Source organism: Cynocephalus volans, chromosome 8 (assembly GCF_027409185.1).
Source record: "Cynocephalus volans isolate mCynVol1 chromosome 8, mCynVol1.pri, whole genome shotgun sequence".
NCBI lineage: Eukaryota > Metazoa > Chordata > Mammalia > Dermoptera > Cynocephalidae > Cynocephalus > Cynocephalus volans.
In genome coordinates, this window is record NC_084467.1 from 46,353,408 (window position 1) to 46,373,768 (window position 20,361).

At 54.8% G+C, this 20,361-nt stretch overlaps 1 protein-coding gene across 4 annotated transcripts; it reads left to right on the forward strand.

The window, feature by feature from the left end:
• Positions 1-1,046: 1,046 nt before the first annotated feature.
• On the forward strand, positions 1,047-18,315 carry PCSK9 (proprotein convertase subtilisin/kexin type 9). Of its 4 annotated transcripts, none has more exons than XM_063105586.1 (11): positions 1,047-1,085; positions 3,258-3,381; positions 8,034-8,167; positions 8,400-8,544; positions 11,102-11,298; positions 12,147-12,330; positions 12,832-13,005; positions 13,301-13,449; positions 14,196-14,373; positions 16,153-16,334; positions 18,100-18,315. In XM_063105586.1, exons 1-11 carry the CDS (start codon positions 1,062-1,064, stop codon positions 18,313-18,315), a joined length of 1,707 nt encoding a protein of 568 aa, XP_062961656.1. In that variant the 5' UTR covers positions 1,047-1,061. The 4 variants fall into 4 exon arrangements, with proteins under 4 accessions (XP_062961656.1, XP_062961655.1, XP_062961658.1 ...); XM_063105585.1 differs by having other exon boundaries at positions 8,403-8,544; XM_063105588.1 differs by having other exon boundaries at positions 3,315-3,381; positions 8,403-8,544.
• The last annotated feature ends 2,046 nt before the right edge of the window (positions 18,316-20,361 follow it).

Consider the following 20,361-nt stretch of genomic DNA (forward strand, 5'->3'; position numbering starts at 1 on the left):
TAGGTTGAGGCAGGGGCCAAGAAGGAGCATGGACTTTGGACTCTATCTGGCAGCCTGTGGGGAGCCACTGAAGGTTCTTGAGCAGGTGTGTCTGCTCGAGAGCAGTTGGAGGAGACAAGAGCTAGCTGCTAAGACTAAACAAATCTGCTCCTATAGACCATGCCTGGACTCTGTTTGAGAAGTGTTGCCTTTGCTGACTCCATCTGCATCTGCAGAGCATCCAGCTGGGTGCTTTACACAGCCTCCTCTCTTGGCCTTCCCGGAAGGCCTGTGCCGTAGGTATTACGGTCCCTACAATCCAGAGGAAACGTCTGAGGCTCAGAGAGGTTGAGTGACTTGCTCATGGCTGCACAGCCAGTAAATATTGGAGTTGGGGTCCAGGTCCACATTTTTCTGGCTCCAAAGCCTGTGAGTTTTCCCCTCTGGCCTGCCTCTGGGGAGAGTCATGGAGGTATTAGAATGGGGAGGAAGTGATTTATTCTGATTGGGGTATGGGGGAGGAAGGCGTAACTAGGAAGGTCTCCAGAAGGGAGTGGCCTTCGGGTGGGCCTTCAGGGGTGACCAAGCCTCAGAAGGGCCTATACAGAGCTAGGTGCAGGTACTGAGGAGAACCTGTTGTTGAGTGTAACCTACAGTTCCCATTTTTGTCTGACTGTCAAATTTGAAAGTGTTGTGTAAGCTATGTTAATAGTTGGCCTATATGTGGTTTTTGGGTTTTTTTGTGTGTGTTTGTTTGTTTGTTTGGTCCTAATCTGGTAACTTCTCTTTATAGCTTACTTTACTGGCTTTTTTTTTTTTGTAATTCTAGTTTGTTAATAAAGGTGTGATAAAGCACGCATAGAGTTTGTTGGTATTTGTAACCTATCACGTTACTCCTCCTTGCTTGGGGCCAGGACGCCTGGAGGCTGCCAGGCACCTATGTGGTGCTGCTGAAGGAAGGCACCCACCGTTCGCAGACGGAGCGCACTGCACGTCGCCTGCAGGCCCAAGCTGCCCTCCGCGGCTACCTCACCAAGGTCCTGCACATCTTCCACGACCTCTTTCCTGGCTTCCTGGTGAAGATGAGCGGTGATCTGCTGGACCTGGTGAGCTACCTTGCTGGATGTGGCACTTCTGATAGGGGTGTGCCGCCGCAGACACGCTGGGGACTGTCCTCAGTGTGTCCATCACTGAAAATCAGAAGGACACAGCCAACATTTATTGAGTACTTATTGGGTACTAAGCGTAGTGCCTAGTGGCTTTATGTATAGAATGCCCTTTAAGCCTGGCTGTACCCCCGTGGTATGACCATCTTCATTTGAAAGACGAGCAGACCGAGGTTCAGAAGGGACCACAGAGACAGCTAGCGGCGGAGCCTGGGATTAAACCCAGTGGTCGGCCTGCCAGCTGTTCTTGTGCTGATTCATCTGCTGCCTGTGGGAACCTGTAGGGACAAAGTCCTGGGACATTCAGTGAAATCTGAGTCATTTTATAAAAAGCATGACTCAAGGCTCCAAAATTCCTTTGAAGCTGATACTATCCAGAGTGATGTTCCTCCTCTAGGAAGAGGGTGGCCTTTCTCCCTCCAGCTCAACAAGGATGCTCATCTTTGGTGGAGGGGCAGAAAGGGGCCTGGGTAGCTGAGGACTTGTGGCCTCCTGTCTCCTCACCCTCGCCCTGGTGCTTCAAATGCACATCTTAAGAGCCTTTCTTGTTTTTGTGTCTGCCCTCACCTCCCAACCCACTCCCCTTCCCTGTCCTCTCACTTGATGAGAATGCATGGATCTCAACTTCATACTGACTCTCTACTTGGCTTGGGTGCTTCTCAGCCTCCTGCAGACACTGAGGCCCAGAGTGGGACAGGGTTTTGCCCAAGGCCACACAGCATGTGACTGGCAGGGTCAGAGTTTGGCCTGGCTCCACTGTGCGACTGCTGAACACCTACTGTGTGCCAAGTCCTATGGGGCAATGACAGGGATTAGACAGGGTCCCTGTCCTTAGGAACCCTTAGTCTAGTAGGGAGACTGACAAGTAAATGCCTTCGATCTGTCTGCTCAACACACATTTAACAAGCACCTACTGTGTGCTGCAGATACGAAGATGAAGCATCCCCAGGCTTTTCCCTGGAGCTCACAGTTAAGGAGGAGAGGCTGACCAGTGACTGCCAGTACAATTAACTGTGGTACAATGTGCTCAGCACAGTGGGGAGGAGCGAGTAAGGTGCCCACACAGTGCCAGGTGGTAAGCACGAGCCCCGAAGTCCAGGGCAGCTTCTCTGAGGAGAGGAGGCCGAGCTGAAGGCTACAGACATTTGCCCCCAAGAGCCGGCATCCCACCAGCCTGGGCTCAAGTCCCAGCTCAGCCCCTTACTGGTTTGTCTAATGTTGGGCAAATTCCCTCTACTCCCTGAGCCTCAATCTCCTTTCTGTGAGCCAGGCAAAATAACGGGAATAGTCATTTAAGGACTAAATGAGATCATGAAGTATTTAAGCAGATGCTAAGTACAGAAACTCACTGAGGTGTGGGTGGTTAAGGAGCCCCTGGGGATACTGAGGCACCTAGAGACTAGCTGTGGTGGGAAGCAGTTACCACCTCTAGTCTGAAGGGCAAGGAGAGGGAGTAGTTTTCCCCTACCCAGTGGGAGCTGGCAGCACGGAGGAGGGGCTGTCTATGGGGAGACATGCTCACCAAGGAGGCAGCCACTGCTGGAACCTGCACCAGAGCAGGGAGGGAGTGGAGCAGGCACACTCTGGTCCCCCAGACTCCTGCTGGTGCCCCCACTGGCTGAGCCCAACTGGAAGGTGCTGCAAAGGAGCCCAGTGCTGCAGTGAGCAGGGTCAGCCTCCCAGGCACTGAGCAAGCAGAGGAGGGTGGGGAACGGCTCTGGGACAAACAGACTTGCTGGTGCTGTTAGCATGATTTTGGCGTAGAGTCCAGGTCCTGAGCTTGTCCAGCCTGCCCAGAGCCTGGCATTGTCTAGCTCCCCAGGTGAGATGTCAAATTTAGAATCCTTCCCAAAAGGAATCCTCTGTGCCACCAGGCAGTGTTGGGCTCAGTTGCAGAGATATGGGAGCGCTGGGCTCCCCAGCCTGATCAGGGAGTGGGGAAATCTGGCTCCAAATCTGTCATCGGGTACCCAGAGGGAGTCTGCTGGGACAAGTGGGAGGATGCTGGGCTGGGATGTGGGCACCGTGTGGTCAGGTGGGGCAGGGCTGTGGTTGTGTTTGTCGCTGGTCAGATGGCTTAGGCAGATCTCCTGCCTTCTCTGGCTTCTGCAGGCTCTGAGGTTGCCCCGTGTCGAGTACGTCGAGGAGGACTCCTCTGTCTTTGCTCAGAGCATCCCGTGGAACCTGGAGCGGATTATCCCTGCACGATACCAGAAGGATGAATACCGCCCCCCCAGTAAGCTCCCCCTCTGTGCCCTGCCCCTCACCCTCCGGGCTGAATTCCCTTGCTCTGCTGTGGCTTGCCTCCCCACTGCCGATGGCCTCACTTCTCAGGGGCTTTGTAACTCAGCATACTCCGCCGACCACTTCATTTCTGTCCTGTTCCCACCCGCTATAGCCACCACTCCCTGCCTTCCTGTTGCTCCATGTAGAATGCGGGAGTCTTTTCCTTAGGTGATCCTCTCTTCCACCTTCTGAAAGTTCTTGTTTGCCTCTTCTCTCCATTTGGAATGGCTCGGCTGGTTGCACTTACCTGGGGAGAGAGTAGTCTGACCCTGACTCTCTCCAAGGGCCCACAGGTCTCCTAATGCACCACAGACAGGACCAGGCCCATTAAGAGGACAGACACAGCCCTGTCTGGGCTGCCCCCAGCTAGGTCTCTAGTCTCCTGTCTCTCCCTGCTCTGCCTGCCTGCCTCTAGCACCGTTAGACTTCCAGGGGCTACGCATGGGCCATGCCGTGTGTCCCCTCCTGGCCTTTCCTCCCGCTCTTCCATCTGCCTGGTCTGGACGGGGAGGGAGGAGGCGAGGCCAAAAAGAGGCATGGGTTCTGGCAGGGAAGACTGTAAGTGCACCTGGTTTGGGGAGAAGATTGGGGTTCTAGCTGGACCATGTTGAGTGTGAGGTGCCCATGGCAGCGGGTCTGGGCTCAGTGGAGTCTGGTGCTGGGACTCGGGTCTCAGGGTGGGCTCAGCCTCCAGCCCTTACTAGTTCTCATGGGATCGTAGGAAGCCAGTTCCCTCTCTGAGCCTTACCTTCCTCATCTGTAAAATGGGCACAATAATCCTGTCCCTGTCCTCCTCATGGGGTTGTTGTGAGGCTCTGGTGAGGTGAAGGATATGCAAACGCTTTTGGCACTGAAAGTTAGGGTGGCTTCTGAGTTGCTGTCATCAGGGCTTGTGGCCAGGGTAGGGAGGTCAGAGGTGTGTGTGTGTGGCACCATCTGGCAAGAGTGGCCGTGCAGAGAGGAGGGGCCTGGTCAGGTGGGGTGTGCTGCTTGGGCCTGGGCAGCCTGTGGCTCGCTAGAGGACAGGTGTCCTCTGCAGGAAGAGCCTGCCCCTCCCCACCCCAGGCTGCGCCTCTCCAAGTGGAGCCCTAGAGCCCCCTGCACTCCACATCCATGCCTCAGGGACTCCCAGAGCTGGCTAATGTTGGCAAGGGGGAGGGATACTGGGCAGAGGGTTGGAGAGACCCCAAGCCAAGCAGGAGAGAGTGGACTGTGCCCCCTAAATTGGATTCCTAGTGCTGCTGTAACAAAGTAGCACAAACTCGGTGGCATAAAACAAGAGAAGGTTATTCTCCTGCAATCTGGAGGCCAGAAGTCTGAACTCAAAGTGTGGGCCGGCTGCGCTCTCCCTGCGGGCTCTAGGGGAGTATCCTTCCTCGCCTCTTCCACCTCTGGTGGCTGCAGTGTTCCTTGGCTTGTGGCTCCATAATGCCCATCTCTGCTTCTATCTTCACATGGCCTTCTCTGTGTGTGTCTCTCTCCTCTTCATTCTCTTATTCGGACACTTATTGGATTTAGCATCCGCTGGATAATTCAGGATGATCTCATTTGGAGAGCCTTAACTTAATAACGTCTACAAAGACCCTTTTCCATATAAGGTCACAGCCACAGGTTGTGGGGTAACCCGGGGATGTGGACACTCCCCTGGGCCAGAAGGAGATATGGTCCTTTCCTCCCCCTTGGGGATGCCTATGGCAGTCTGACCCCTCACTTGCTCCTAGTGTGTGTGAGAAGAGGGAGGAATGGAAGGCAGGGGGTGGCTGGAGGAGGCCCCTCTAGAGCAGTTGGGCTAGGGTGGGGCGGGCTGGGCACCGTGCAGACAAGTGCAGGGTGGGCTGGCTGGACCCAGGAACAGACCCTTCATTCAAAGGGGACGGTGTCCAACCAGAGGAATGAACATGGACAGAGGCCCCGAGGCAAGAGAGAGTGTGGCCTGTATGGAAGGGGCAGAAGGCCATGGGCAGGGTCCTGGGCGGGGGTAGCTCCAGGATAGAGGTGACAGGAAGAACTTGGCTACAGTCTGAGCTTCTCAGGCATGGCAGGGGCTGGCTGGTGGGAGGGAGTGAGCTACCTGCTCCAGAGGTATGCAAGCAGGACTGGATGCCCACCTGCCAGAGGTGCAGAGCTTGTGACAGGGAACAACAGTAGGCCTCACCTCACATGGGGGTTTTAACAATAGGGGGATGCCTTCTAGGAAGGGCCCAGCAGGCAGGCACTGTGTCCTATTTGAGCTGGGCCCCTGCCCTTTTCCATCTCACTGGAAGCATGGGGATTTTTCTACAGACACCTCTGGCTTGTGCTTTTGCTCAGGGAGTGGTGGGGGCCGTGGGCTGGAGTGGATGCTCCATGCTGGGACCTTCTCTCCTAGCAGCATCTCACCAAGAGCCTTTGCCAGGGCCGCCTGCACCTGTTGGCCATGCTCGAAGCCTCCTGTCCTTTCCCTGTCCCAGCAGGACAGTGGGCTAGGGCCAGCTGGAAGGAACCACCTGTGTTTGGAAGGGTGAGAGCTGCCTCCCTGAGCCGCAAACCTCTGCTGGGCCCACTCCCCAGGCGCTTGGGTGTGACCTTGAAGTGGTCACTTCACCTCGAAGTGGGCCCCTGGAACAGCTCCTGGAGCAGATGGTGGTCCTGAACGTGGGTGGACCAAGGAGGGACTCTGGCCTGGGTTACCACAGCGGCATCCTCAGCTTCCTCCCCACCCACCATGAGGGGTCTGGACTTAAAGCCCACCAGGCACGCTCTCCCGCTAGCTGAGCGTTCATTCTGTGTAGGCTTTTGTCTATGAAACAGTCCCTGTGCTGTCCTCTGGATTAGCTTTTATCCCATCGGGCTGTCTGGTGATAGATCCATCTCTCCCGCCATCCTGGCAGCTCAAGGACAGATCCTAGGCTGATTCCTGAGCACCTGTGTCCCCAGCAGCCAGCCGGGGCCTCTTCTAGAAGGACACAGTCCAAGGCTTATGGTCCTGCAGGATCTGGCCTCTGCCCACCTCACTGGCCTCATCACGGGTCTGCCCCTTCGATGTTCCCGCTCAATATATACTGATTCCTCCAGGGTGACTGGCACCCTTTGGTCTCTGGATGTCCTCAGGTCTGAGCTCAGAGCCCTCTCGGCCCTACCGTTCCCAGTGTGGCACTGGGCGCTTGATAGGTGCCCACTGATGAATGAAAATTACTGGCACACTCGTAGGAGGGGTATGGGGTGTAGCGAGGAGCCTGCCTTGTCCCACATCCTAGGAGGGGAGGCAGACCGCTGGGCACCTGCCCCATTTGATATGGAAGTAACCAAAGTACTCACGGGTAGGGACCAGCAGAGCTTCCTGCGGAGACTGGAGGCCACAGGGCAGGGGGACAGCAGGACAGTGTACACATAGGCTGGCTCCTGACAGCTGGGTGAAGCCCAAATCTAGTAGCATGGTGGGATGGGAAGGCTAGGGACTGGGGTTTGATCTTGTCTGAAATTAGTAGGGGAGCTCAGAGCAGTCACTGAACCACTTTGTAATGGGCAGAATGATACATCCACCCAGAACCTGTGAGTGTGACTTTATTTGGAAAAAATGTTTTTGCAGTTGTACTTGAAGATCTTGAGATTAGATCATCCTGGATCATCCAGGGGGCTTTAAATCTAATGATGTGTCCTTACAAGGGAAAGGCAGAGGGAGATTTTGGACACATAGAGGAGGCCACGTGAAGATGGAGGCAGAGATTGGATGGTGTGTCCACAAGCTAAGCGATGCCAGCAGCCTCCAGAAGGAGGAAGAGGCGAGGAAGGATTCTCGTCCAGAGCCTTTGCAGTCGCAGAGAACACAGTCCAGCAGACACCTTGATCTTGGACTTCTGGCTTCCAGAACTGAGAGATAATAAATTTCTGTGGTTTGAAGCCACTGCGTTTGTGGTAATTTGTTACAGCAGCCGTAGGAGACGGATACTCCCAGCCTGTCATGAGATGAGCACCTACTCCTGCCCCTCCACTTTGTCCTGCACACACATCTCCCGTAGCAGGCCTCTTGCAGCTCTCATGCCATCTTGGTGCCTGCTTCCTGGGGAGTATGGACTGACCCGATGAGAATGATCGAGTGTGGGTGGTAGCAATGCTACCTCTCTGAGCAATGCGGGCCTGCTCAGATGGCCAGGCAGCCTTGTTACTCTCCATGTGTCCTGCAAATCTTGTCTGGATGCCTCTCAGGCTTGTGAACTGTGAAAGGCTATATAAATAGGGGCATGGTTTGTTTGACATCATAATATCTATTATGTTTAATGCTTATGTTGTTATTTTGTATGGATGTTAGTATTATGGAGCTGGGCCCCTTGGTTCACTTCGTGGCTCTGTTATTTGCCAGCTCTGTGGCCTTGGACAGTTACCTACCCTCTTTATGCCTCACTTTCCCTTTTATATTATTCCCTTTTATTATATCTTTTCTGTAAAGATATAATAGTATGGGCTCATGTGGAGTTTTTGAAGATTAAGTGAGTCAGTATATTTAAGTCAGTACATTTAAGGTGCTTACCACAGTGCCCGGGATGTGGTAAACAGTTTGTATGTGTTAACTGTAATGTTAACCTCATGGTTATTCTCTCCTCTTCTACAATGTCACTTGGAAAGGTGGAGGGGGCCTGGTGGAGGTGTATCTCTTAGACACGAGCATCCAGAGTGGCCACCGGGAAATTGAGGGCAGGGTCACAGTCACTGACTTTGAGAGCGTGCCCGAGGAGGACGGGACACGCTTCCACAGACAGGTAAGTATGGCCCTCAGGCAGGGGGGCTGCCCTGTCTCTCACCCCCTACCTGGAGGTGGGAGGGGACTGCCACTTCAAGAGTGTCATGGCTGCACTTCCAGCCTGGCCTCCCCAGCCATCACTGTCCCTTCCGGGCCTAGCAGTCTTGGGGTGGGGATGTCCATCTGTCCAGCCATGTGCTGCTATATTATGGGGTGGGTGGGCTTTCTAACGGGTCCTTGTGCTGGTCGAGCAGGCAAGCAAGTGTGATAGCCATGGCACCCACCTGGCAGGGGTGGTCAGTGGCCGGGATGCTGGCGTGGCCAAGGGCACCAGCCTGCGCAGCCTGCGTGTGCTCAACTGCCAAGGAAAGGGCACGGTCAGCAGCACCCTCATAGGTGAGTGATGGCTCCAGATGGTGCTGGTCCCTCTCTGTCTGGACCTGGCCCGGGAGGCAGCTTCTGCCCAGGGAGAACTAATGACTCCTGACCCAGGAGGCCGAGGCATCCTCTGCCCCAGAGCCAGAGAGACCCAGAGTGTCAAAGCTGGCAGGGCCCCCAGAGGTCATGAAGGCAGATGGATAAACCGAGGCCCAGAAAGGGCAGGGGCTCAGCCCAGGTAGATGACAGCCTTGACCCTGGGTCAGTGGTCGTTCCTCAGTTCTGCTCGCTCTCCTTTTCAAGCCCTTTAAAGTATTTATGTCTTTTGTCATGTTATCTCAGATTCCGATGGACCCCTGAGGTGATCTAAGCAAACTCTTCTTGCATACTTCTATGCATGCTTCTGCTTGCATACCTCTAAAACCAGGGGACTACTGCATGACTGATTGTGCCCAGTAGGTCACCCTGGCTAGGCAGACTGGGTGGAGAAACTGGCAGAGGACTTTTTCCAGACTTTTCAGTTTACTGTGTCCAGTCCACACGGTGGTCTCCAGTGAAGTTTAACTGAGAGCTAGGACTTGGGGGCCTGTGGACAGAGAAGAGGGAGGGAGCTCTCAGAGGAGCTTTGTCCTGTGGCCAGACACTGAGCAAAGTGCTTTGTACACCACATCCTGAGGCGGCATTGCGATACCTGTTAAACCATTGATTAAACCAGCCCAGAGAGGGGAGGTGACTTGCCCAAAGTCACATAGCTAGAGCTGGTGACCTCACTGGGGAAGGTGGTGGCTCTGGACAGTGACTTGACCTCCACTGCGAACCCCGGTCCCCTGGGTCAGTCACTGGCTCCTCAGCCGGCAGCGGCAGCCCATGGGCTTGTGTGAAAGGCTGAGAAGGTCCAGGAATCTGCCTTGTGCCCCACGAGCTCTGCCCCGAGACTTTCCTATTTAGAGCACAGGTTTTGATGTTCAGTTTTAAAGGCAAGAATCAATAACTCCTGCCCCATCAGGTGACCCCTCATGGCTGTCCCACCCCTTTATCGACCGACCTAGACTCTGGCAGGCCAGTTCCCAAAGGTCATTGTGCAGAAGGGAAGAACACCCCCTCTTTGGGGTCCTGGTCAGTGTGCAGAAAGGCCCAAGCACATTACCCGGGGCAGAGCAGTGGCTCAACAAACAGTAGCTATTCCTTTCATTGTCAATCCAGCTTCCTCCTCTGAGAGCAGATGATTGTCAAGTCTGAGCACAGAGATATGTACACAGCAGGTGCTTAATAACTGGCAATTGTAATTGTGGCTGTTACTCTTCACCTCCAGTTCCACTCACCTCCAGTTCCAGTGGAACTCACACCCAGTTCCACTCTGCTCCCTCCCTGGTGGGAGGGGCCTCACCAGCTGTCTCGTAGGAGGGGCATGGCCATGGGATTCCAACTCCCACATAGGGACATCCCAGAGGCATGGATCCAGAAGGTTCTGAGAAGCTGGCTGGGCCACACTCCCATTTGACAGAGCAAAAGCCAGAGCATGAGAAAAGAAGCTCTCAGCACCAGGCCCCCTAGCACATCAGGGTGAGAGCTGATGTTAGACTCCAGGTCTCCAGGCCATGGAGCCAGAGCTCACGGGCTGTGAGGGGTTAGAATCGTCACTGGGGACGGTAGCATGAGGCAGACCACGGTCTGCACACGGAGCTCTAAGATGGAGGATCAGAGTGCAGCCGGGTCAGAGGGAACCACACTCACAAGGGTAGAGGGTTAATGAGCCCCCCAGTTCCAGGAGGTGGAAAATTAATGGTCCCTGTTTTGCAGAGGGGTGGGGTCGCACAGCTGGTGAATGGGCTCCGGGACTCGCTTGCGTTTGTGTGGGCCCAAAACTGAGTCACAGCAAAGGGCACCTGAGCCAGGCCTGGGAGGGTGGAGGATTGTGAAGTCAGAGGTGCGGCGGAGGGGCCTGCTCTTTCCTCTGAGGACTTTACTTATCCGCTCAGTGCCTCCGTTTCTTGGAAAGGGATAACAACAGGGCCATTGAGAGGGTCCTGTAGGTTCATATATTTAGACACTTAGAAAGAGTCTGGTATGTGATACCTGGGAGTTGGCTAGTGTTATTGCTGCTGCCATTGTCAATAGACTTCCCATGTGTCTTAGCTGGGATTCTCCAGAGAAACAGAGCCAGTAGAATATATATACATATTTTGCAAGAGTTTTATTTAAGGAAATTGGCTCTCATGATGGTGGAGGCCGGCAAGTCTGAATGTTCAAGGCAGGCCAGGCGGGCTGGAATCCAAGTCCAAAGATGGTCTGGAAGCAGAGTTCCTTCTCCCTCCTGGGACCTCAGTCTGTCCTGAGAAGGCTTTCAACTTACTGGGTAAGGCCCACCCACATTATGAAAGATAATCTGCTTTATTCAGTCTTCTGACTTAAGTGTTAGTCACATCTAAAAACTACCTTTACAGCTGCAGTTAGACCAGTGTTTGACCAAACACTGGGGTACCAAGTTGACACATGTCACACGGTGCCTCTGTAGGAAGGGGCCAGAGGAGGGGAGCATGTCTCCTTAGGGCTGACCTTGGCTTTGTCCTCCCAGGTCTGGAGTTTATTCGGAAAAGCCAGCTGGCCGAGCCTGGGGGGCCACTGGTGGTGCTGCTGCCCCTGGTGAGCGGGTACAGCCGGGTCCTGAACACCGCCTGCCAGCGCCTGGCAGGGATGGGCGCAGTGCTGGTCGCCGCGGCTGGCAACTTCCGGGACGACGCCTGCCTCTACTCCCCAGCCTCGGCTCCCGAGGTAGGTGCTGCCGCCACTGTCCCCAGAGTGAGGGGAAGGTGGGCTGGCCGGCCCTCTGCGGGCTTCATGTGGTGCTTTCCTGGAGGCTGAACTGGCCTGGCTGGGAAGGAGTTGTCAGAGACCCCCTCGCGGGAGCCTGGGGAGAGCAGGGGCTGGAACCTCCATCCCAGGGTCTGTGACAGCAGCACCCTCAAGCCACCCCCACCACACCCACGTCCTGTCCTGGCCACTCTCGCTCCCGAAGGCCTCCTGGATCCCCGCCCCTTCTCCCTATCCCCAGGACCTTGGTCTTTGTCCAGACCAGGCCCCTATCAGCTCTTCCCTGGGCCCACAGGACAGTGTCCTTGGCTTTCCCCCACCCGCCCTTGCTTCCTCTCCTGGCCGCCCCACAAGGCCCCAGGGGCTGGGCCTAAATCAAAGGCCAGCGGCACATGCTCCTGCCCAGTACCCTCAGGGCCTCCCCATAGTCCAACTTCCCTGGCTGCCAAATCCAAAACTGCATGAAGCAAGCCAAACCCAGCAGTCTTCTCTGCCTTGCCCACTTTGTTTTCTTCATAGCACTTAAAACTGCCTAATAGTCTAATACATCAAATAGTTTCCTGTTTACTTTGTTGTCTGTCTCCCACACTAGAATGTAAACTCCATAGGGACTTGGTGCCTGGCATGTGGTAGGGACATGGGGAAGCAGGGGGGCGGGGGGTGCCTGGGGAGTCAGATTTCCCTCAGGAGGGGACATGTGAGTGGGATCCAAACAAGTGTATAGGAGACCAGCTGGCAAGGTCTCAGGCTGTCCCTGCAACCCCTCCCCTTGGCTCCTCTCTCTGCCACCCACCTCCTTACCTCTCCAGGTCATCACTGTTGGGGCCACCAATGCCCAGGACCAGCCAGTGACCCTGGGAACATTGGGGACCAATTTTGGCCACTGCGTGGACCTCTTTGCCCCAGGGGAGGACATCATCAGTGCCTCCAGCGACTGCAGCACCTGCTTTGTATCACAGAGTGGGACGTCACAGGCTGCTGCCCATGTGGCTGGTGAGTCACTGCCCTACCACCTCAGCCACCATGATTCCAACAGCCCCTTTGGCAGGCAGGGCCTGTGCCAGGGGACCAAAGATGAGGCAGACCTGATGGTGTCCTCAAGGACATTCAGTCTGATGGGGGAGGTAGGCGTGCAAACATGGAGCATGAGGTAGTCAGGGCTGTGTCGGAGGGAGCCCAGAAGAGGTATCTGTCCAGCCTGAGTGAAGGCTTCTTAGAGGAGGGACATTTGATCTGGGGTTTGGTAGATGAATAGGAGTTCACCTAGCAAACAAAACAGCAATTACCAAGGCCCAGAGGTGGGAGAGCAGGATACCTTGCTATTTGGCTTTTACCTAGAAAGAGATTGCCGGTGGCTTAATTTCTGGAAGAGCAGCTTGGTGTGTCAGTATGTGTGCATGTGTGTTTGTGTGTGTCTGTGTGCTAGCAGGAGTCCCCTTTTTGAGAAGGAGAGCCAGGCCACCACCATCTCTCTCTGCCCACCCCCACCTCCAGGCATTGCGGCCATGATGCTGACTGCTGAGCCCAAGCTCACCCTGGCTGAGCTGAGGCAGAGACTGATTCACTTCTCTGCCAAAGACGTCATCAATGAGGCCTGGTTCCCTGAGGACCAGAGGGTCCTGACCCCCAACCTGGTGGTCACACTGCCCCCCAGCACCCATGGAGCAGGTAAGCAGGATGGCAGGGTGGGCAGGGTCCAGACTGGGCTTGGGAGGTCTGTGTGACCTTGGCCTCTCTCTCCTCTCCCTCGTCTGGGTAAGGGAGAAGTGACCTTAAATAAGATCAAAGGAGAACAGGCTGTGACAGGGTTTGCAGGGTTTTTATAGCATGTTTTAATGGTTAAGCTGAATGTGTTCTTTAAGCCCCCTCTCCCCTACCACGAACTACAGATTTTTCTAGAGTTCCCTGGTGGAGGCTTTCCCTCCTCCCAACCATCCCCCCTCACCCCAGGGCCTTGTTGCAGGTGGACAGCTGTTGTGCAGAACTGTGTGGTCGGCACACTCGGGGCCTACTCGGATGGCCATGGCGGTGGCCCGCTGCGCCCCAGATGAGGAGCTGCTGAGCTGCTCCAGTTTCTCCAGGAGTGGGAAGCGGCGGGGAGAGCGCATTGAGGTGACCTGCGCCCCTCCGTTGTTTATGTGTGTCAGTGCACCAAGCAGGATTCTCACTTCCAGGCCCAGATCAGCCCCAAGCCCTCAGTGATCCCCAGCAAGCCCCTCCGTCCATTCTTGTGAGCTTAAAGCATTGGGCGAGGGCAGGGTGAGAGTGCATTCCATCTCACACAGTTGGGGCGCTGCTGAAGGGAGCCACACCAAGAAGTGTTCCCTGGGGGATGGCAGGACACCACTGATTGCTAGACCGATTTGCAGTGCCTGCCTCAGCAGTCTCAAGGGCATTTTCTACTCAGCTCTTCCGTGGTTCTGGGAGTTGAGGAATCTCAAACCAGCACAAAAGGGGAATTGATGTTCCTGCAGCAGGGTGATGAGCAGACATTTTGGTGGAAGGGCAGTGTCCAGCCAGGAGGCATGGGCAGGTGGGTGTTCCTGGCAGTGTCCGGAGTGCTTGTTCCAGACAGGCTAAGTGGGTTGGGCAGAGCAGGCTGGGTCCTCACTCTGCCATCTGCCCTATGTCTCCGTTTGAAAGCCACTTCCAGTGTCTGGAGCTGACCGTCAGCAGAACAGTCTGCCTTGGGCAGGTGTGAGTTCCTTGTCCCCAGAGGGATGGGAGAAGGGCTGGCTGGCCTCTGAAAGAGTTCACAGGGCTTGGACCAGGTGCTTCAGTCAACCCCTTCCAGCCCCTCATCCTGTGTTTCCAAAGCCCTTTCAAAGCAGGTTTCTGTTTCTATGTTTGGCCCTCAGGCTCGAGAGGGCAGGCGGGTCTGCCTGGCCCACAACGCATTTGGAGGTGAGGGTGTCTACGCCGTTGCCAGGTGCTGCCTGCTGCCCCGGGCCAACTGCAGCGTCTACACAGCTCCACCAGCTGGGGCCGGTGTGGGCACCCACATCCACTGCCACCCGCAGGGCCACGTCCTCACAGGTAGGAGGCTGCGCCCTGCCCTGGGGTGAGGATCAGAGGAATCCCTGCCTCCTTAGGTGCCCAGCCCCTACCAGACATGGTACTCATGAGCATGATCAGTCAGACTCTGCAGCCAAGTGCCCATTAGGAGCCTGGTTCTGCCACTTCCAAGCTGTGAGAGCCTGGGCAGGCGACTTTACTTCTCTGTCTCAGCTGCCTCCTCCGTAAGGGTGAGGAAGGTAGCAGCTGCCTCATGGGGCTGCCATGAGGTGGGTAACCTGTGGAGCTTAGGCCCGGAGCACGGTGGTACTTTACCAAAGGCAGGGCAGTGTAGGGGAGGCTCTGAGCCTGGATCTGAAAGTGGGGCAGACCTCAGTTTGAATTCCACTCTGCCATTCAACAGCTGTGTGAGTTACTTAACATCTCTGTGCCTCAGTTTCCTCATCAGTAAAATGGGGAGGATAGGCACCAAGCACTTAGCTTGGTGCCAGACAATATAAATTCTAGCTATTGTTATTCTTACTGTCATCACCCATTGCTTTAAAATCCATTCTCTGGTATAGTAACTATTGATGGGCCACCCTATGTCAAAAACATGCCCCGGCAGGTAGCAGGAAGTCAGATAGGAACTTTGTGGGGGATCAAGAGATGGTGCCCTCAGGTCAGCAGAAGGCTGAGCTGTTCTACATGGATGGAGCCTGGGATGTCCCAGGGACGGTTTGGGGAAACAGTGGGGAGCCAGCCTGACATAACTCACTCAGGAATTGGTTCTTGATTGAGTGTGCACTGGGGAGCCACTGAAGGTTTAGGAGCAGGGGAGTGAGCAGTCAGAAGCTGGCTGCAGGAAGAACAGCTGGCAGGCAGGATGGATTTGCAGTCAGGTGGCTGGTGCCCTTGTCCAGGGGAGAGGCTGAAAGGTCCAGTGAGCCTGTGGCCATGCTCCTGGGTCTTGGCTTGTTGGGAAATCCATCATGTTCCAATCACTCTCCTTTGGGAAAGTCTAGCAGATAAGCTCAAGGGCACGTGCCTATTTGAAGTCACGAGAGCCACAGAATCTCACTATCTATGAAACGCACCCGGAAGAGTCCCATTTTGCAGTTAAAGGAATGTAGCCTGGACCTGCTGAATGACTTCCCCAAGGCCACACAGCTAGGACACAGAGAAATCTAGTAACCGTGACCCTAATGTGTACGGAGCACTTGCCATGTGCTGGGAACTGAGCTGGGGCTTTACATATATGTCCTCGTTTTATCTTCACAGCATCCCTGTGAGTAGGTGCTGTTACTCTTTCCATTTTACAAATAGGGAAACTGAGGCTCAGTATAGCTGAGTAACCAATAGTGGAGGTTTCATGACCGGTGGGTGTGTCTGATTCCCAAGCCCATGGAAGGAGTCCCTGGGTGCCCCAAACAGACCCAGTCTCGCCCTGAACTTTTGCCTGGTGGCTGGATGGGGAGGGACCCGGGGGAGTTTGAGCTCCTGTTATAGCATTTCAGGCCATGGAGCCCCTGCCCCCTTGCTTCCCATCTCCGGGTGGAGAGGAGATGATGTTTTCCCTGAGACACTAAGGCTCTGAGGGGTTGGACAGCTCTCCCACGGTCACCTAGCAGGTCAGTGGCCGAGTTGAGTTGAGAACCCAGGAGTCCTGTTGCTCAGGCCAGCATCTCTTTTCTACCTTGAGTTGTTTCTGGATTTTCCAGCTCTTGCCTCAGACTGTAAAGATGGGGCCTGTGGGGGTATGGAGTGGAGACAGAGCATCCCCCAGCATTTTAGTATCTGAGCTGGCCTTCCTCTGCCCAGGTTGCAGCTCCCACTGGGAGGTGGAGGACATTGGCACCCACAGGTGGCCTATGCCGAGGCGACGAGGTCAGCCCGAGTGGTGTGTTGGCCACAAGGAGGCCAGCGTCCATGCTTCCTGCTGCCATGCCCCGGGGCTGGAGTGCAAAGTCAAGGAGCACGGGATCCTGGATCCTGGAGAGCAGGTGAGGGGGTGTGGGGGTGGCTGGGCCCCTGGTACTGGGGGTGGCCTGTGTCTGTCCTGTGCAGGTTCTCTGGGTCAGTGTTTGTGCTCCCACCATCCCGTCCTGCATCAGAGTGCTGGTTTGTGGGGCAGATGCTGTGGGTAGCTTTTGCCATTGTGTGCATAGCATGTGTGTGTGTGGCTGGGTTTATTTTTGCTTTTGTCCAGATTAGTAAGGATTACTACCTGGGCACCCAGCTCCCCTTTGCAGAGAATATGCAAAAATATGGCATACAGAGTTGCAATACCCATGCACTTCTGGATTGATCCATTTAACAAATCTGCTGGGAAGCTGCTTGGGGCCAGGAGCTCCCACTGGTCTCTGGGGACAGAGCTGACTCAGCCATGATGACCCAGAGGAGGGGACACCCAAGCTGAGTGCTGTAGGTTGAGGAGCATTTAGCATGGCCAGCAAGGCAAGGAAGGGCCCTGCCAAGAGGATGACGCTCTTGTCACGGAGCCTTTGGAGACCTGAGTGCAGACTCTGTAACTCTCCTTTTTATGACCTGTAGGAGCTTCTTAAAAGGAAGCCATAGGGAGTCCACTCTTAAATAAACTCAGACTAGGTTTTTAAATGTGCCAGATGTGGTGATTGTGGTCTGGATGTTTCATTCCTTGAGGTCAAGGACTGTTCCAGGTCCCCTTGCTCAGCATGCACCGAGGACTGCCATGTTCCTGGCACTGTTCCAGGTGCTGGGGACACAAACCCACCAAACGTCTCTGTTTTTCCCTTCTGGGGCATCCATTCTACTGGGCAAGAAGGACAGTAAACAAAATAAGTAAATTGTAGAGTGCTGAAAAGATGCTTTGGAGAAAAGGCAGGGAAAGGAATGGCAAGAGGGCAGGGGAGAGGCCAGGAGAGGCCTTGCTGAGGAGGTGGGGAAATGAGCCATGAGGACATCCCAGGGAACAGTGTTCCAGGTAGAGGGAACAGCCAGAGCAAAGCCCTGAGGTGGGAGTGTGCCCAGAGGGTGCCAGGAAGAGCCAGGAGACCAGTGAGGTGGGAGCGGAGCTAGTATGAGAGGGGGGCTCAGAGAGGGGGCCAGGGCCAGGTCATGTGGGGCCTGAGATCCACAGTCAGGACTTTGGTTTTTGCCCAAGAGACCTGGGAGCCATGCAGGGTTCTGAGCCCAGTGGGAGCGTGATCCGGCCTGGGTTAAAACAGGCTCATTCTGGCTGCCGAGCTGAGAAGACACTGTGGTAGGGAACAGGCTGAAGCTGGAGACGAGAGGCGCAGCTGCTCCGACAGTCCAGGCCTAGGTGGGGGCTCAGGCCAGGCGGGACATGTCCTAGGGGATACTGGCATCTGAAGGAGGAGCCACAGACCTGGTGGGTGATGTGGATGTGAGGACTAGAGGGTGGTTCAAAGTTTTTGCTGAGCTACGGGACAGATGGCGTTGCCATTAAGTGGGATGGAGAAGGCTGTGGGAGATGTCAATTTGCGGGGAACATGAGGAGTTTGGCATTGGCGTGTCAAACATCAGTCTGTGCCCCAGTGCCCCTGAAGGTGAGGCTTTGAAGCAGGAGTGTGTGGTCTGGTCAGTGATGGATGCAGAGCCTCTGGGGCAGGAGCTCCAGAACCATGGTCCAAGTGGGCTCCGAGTGAGAGCCGTTGCACTTGACCCCATGGAGCGTTGTTGGGAGGGAGGCGTGAAGTCCAGGTGGCATGGAGGGCCTGGCCCAGGCCTGCTGGACATGTGCTTTCTTCTTCTCCCTGGCACTGGCAGGTCACCGTGGCCTGTGAGGAGGGCTGGACCCTGACCGGCTGCAGTGCGCTCCTGGGAGCTTCCCACATCCTGGGGTCCTACGCCGTGGACAACACATGTGTGGTGAGGGTCTGGGACGTTGGTACAAGAGGCAGGACCAGTGAGGAGGCCACGGCAGCCACTGCCATCTGCTGCCGGAGCTGGTCCTCGGAGCAGGCCTCCCAGGAGCTCCAGTGACAGCCCCTTCCCAGGACAGGTACCTAGGGAGGGCTCAGGGGCTGGGCTTTGAGATGGTCCTCCATGGCCTGAACCTGAGGGGACAGAGATAGCTCTACCTGCCAGGGTGGGCTCCTTGCACAGGACAACTCGATATCTCACCCCGATCACCCCCTCCTTGGGTGAAGGTGCTGGAAGCCCCCTGCCTCACTGTGGGGCCTCTGCTTGGTGTTCCACTATTAAAATGGGTGAAGCCGTGCTCAGCTCCTGTCAGCTGCTCCCAACGTGCCAGCACCTGTGGGCAGTTACCTTTCACTGAGCTCTTGCCATGTGACAGGGATTCAGTCCTAGAGTCTCCACGTGGACAGTATTCTTCCCATGGGCAGGACGGAAGGCACTGGGGGCTGCAAGGGAAGGTGGGGGTGGAAGGTGCTGATGGTCTTCACCTCCTCATCACTTTGGAGAAGCACCCTGGGTTCCCTGATTAATGGGGGATCAGTTTTCCACACCTCTCAGGGGGGTGGGGGACGAGGTCCAGCTGGAGACAGACATGTCCCAGGTGATCATGGGGCCAGGCCTTTGTCTCTCCCAGCTGCCCTGCTCTGCTGTTCCAGGTTTTGCTGGTCGCCCAGCATCGGCCTGCAGTGAGCTGTCACTGGAGCTACTTTTCAGTTGCAGTGGAGGGCTGCATGGCACAGGCACCATCTCACCCAGCCTCTCTGCTACCCCGCACAGCTCATGCTGGCACCCCCACTTTATAGAGGAAGAAACTGGGAACTACACGGGCATGCCTGCCAAGTTCACATGGCAGGCAGCAGGGAGCAGCAGGGAGTTGCCAGGAACCAACATCAGGCTGGCTCCGAGGCCAAGCTGCTTTTTACTTTACCAGGTGGGACGTCCCGTTTTCACAGGTAACAGTGAGGCTGGGAAAGGGAGCAGACCCAAGGAAGCATGGTGAGCGAGAGCCTCTGCCTCACCCTGCTTGCTGCCAGGCTGCTGCTCTGTGGGCATGGACTGTGACTAGGGTAGAGAGGCCTCTGATGGGGGTGGGGGAGAGCGTGACTGTCTCTCCTAGAGCACTGCCCCCGGCCCCTACCTGAATAAGCAAACAAGCATGAGTCTATCTTTTTGGTCTGTTTTCTCTGTTGCCTTTTTAAAGCAAGAAGCTTTTCTACGCCTCTGTTTTGCTTTTGTAACTTGAAGATATTTATTCTGGATTTTGTAGCATTTTTATTATATGGTGACTTTTTAAAATAAAAACAATTTTGTCATGGCTCTTGCCCGGATTTGATGGTGCCTGCTTATACCAGGCACTTGATAACTTTGTTGAATGGTTCAGTAAACCAAGTATTTGATGAGTACTTGTGTTTTGAGTACAAGTATTTGATGAGTACAGTCAGCCCTCATATCCGCAGGTTGTGCATCCATGTATCCAACCAACCTCGGACTGAAAACATTCAGAAAAATACAATAATAATACAAATAAAAAAAAATACGGTGTAACAACTATTTACATGGTATTTATATTGTTTTGAATATTATAAGTAATCTACAGATGATTTAAAGTACATGGGAGGGTGTGCATAGGTTATATGCAAATACTAAGCCATTTTACATGAGGGACTTGAGCATCCCTGGATTTTGGTATCCATGGGGTTGAGGGGGTTCTGGAACCAATCCCCCTCGGATACCGAGGGATGACTGTACTGGTAATGAGAACTTATTCCTTGTGCCTGTCCTAGGAATGAAATGAACGTCTTCCTGTAGCTTCCCTGAGTCCCCAACAGTTAGGGTGCCTCCTACTTGGCACCCTGTCCCCTTACAGCATTCTAGATGCTCTGTTGCTTGTGTCCACCACCAAGCTCTGAGCTCCCAATGCCCTTTTCATATTTCTCTCCCCAGTACCTGGCACGGAGTGAATGTTTATGGAATAAGTTAGGTATATGAGTGCCAGATGCTTTTATAATGAGTCACTGCCATGTCTGTGATTGTTGTTCACGATTTGAAATTAAGAACAGCTTTAGCTCTCTTTCTGATTTGCAAAGTATAATTATCCCATTCAATGTG

Excerpts from the sequence above, each read along its gene's own strand:
- PCSK9 (XM_063105586.1), top strand. The coding sequence starts at position 1,062 with ATGAGCGGTGATCTGCTGGACCTG. Across the intron at positions 3,382-8,033 it reads GGATGAATACCGCCCCCCCA|GTGGAGGGGGCCTGGTGGAG; the intron begins GTAAGCTCCCCC and ends TCACTTGGAAAG. Across the intron at positions 16,335-18,099 it reads TCCTGGATCCTGGAGAGCAG|GTCACCGTGGCCTGTGAGGA; the intron begins GTGAGGGGGTGT and ends TGGCACTGGCAG.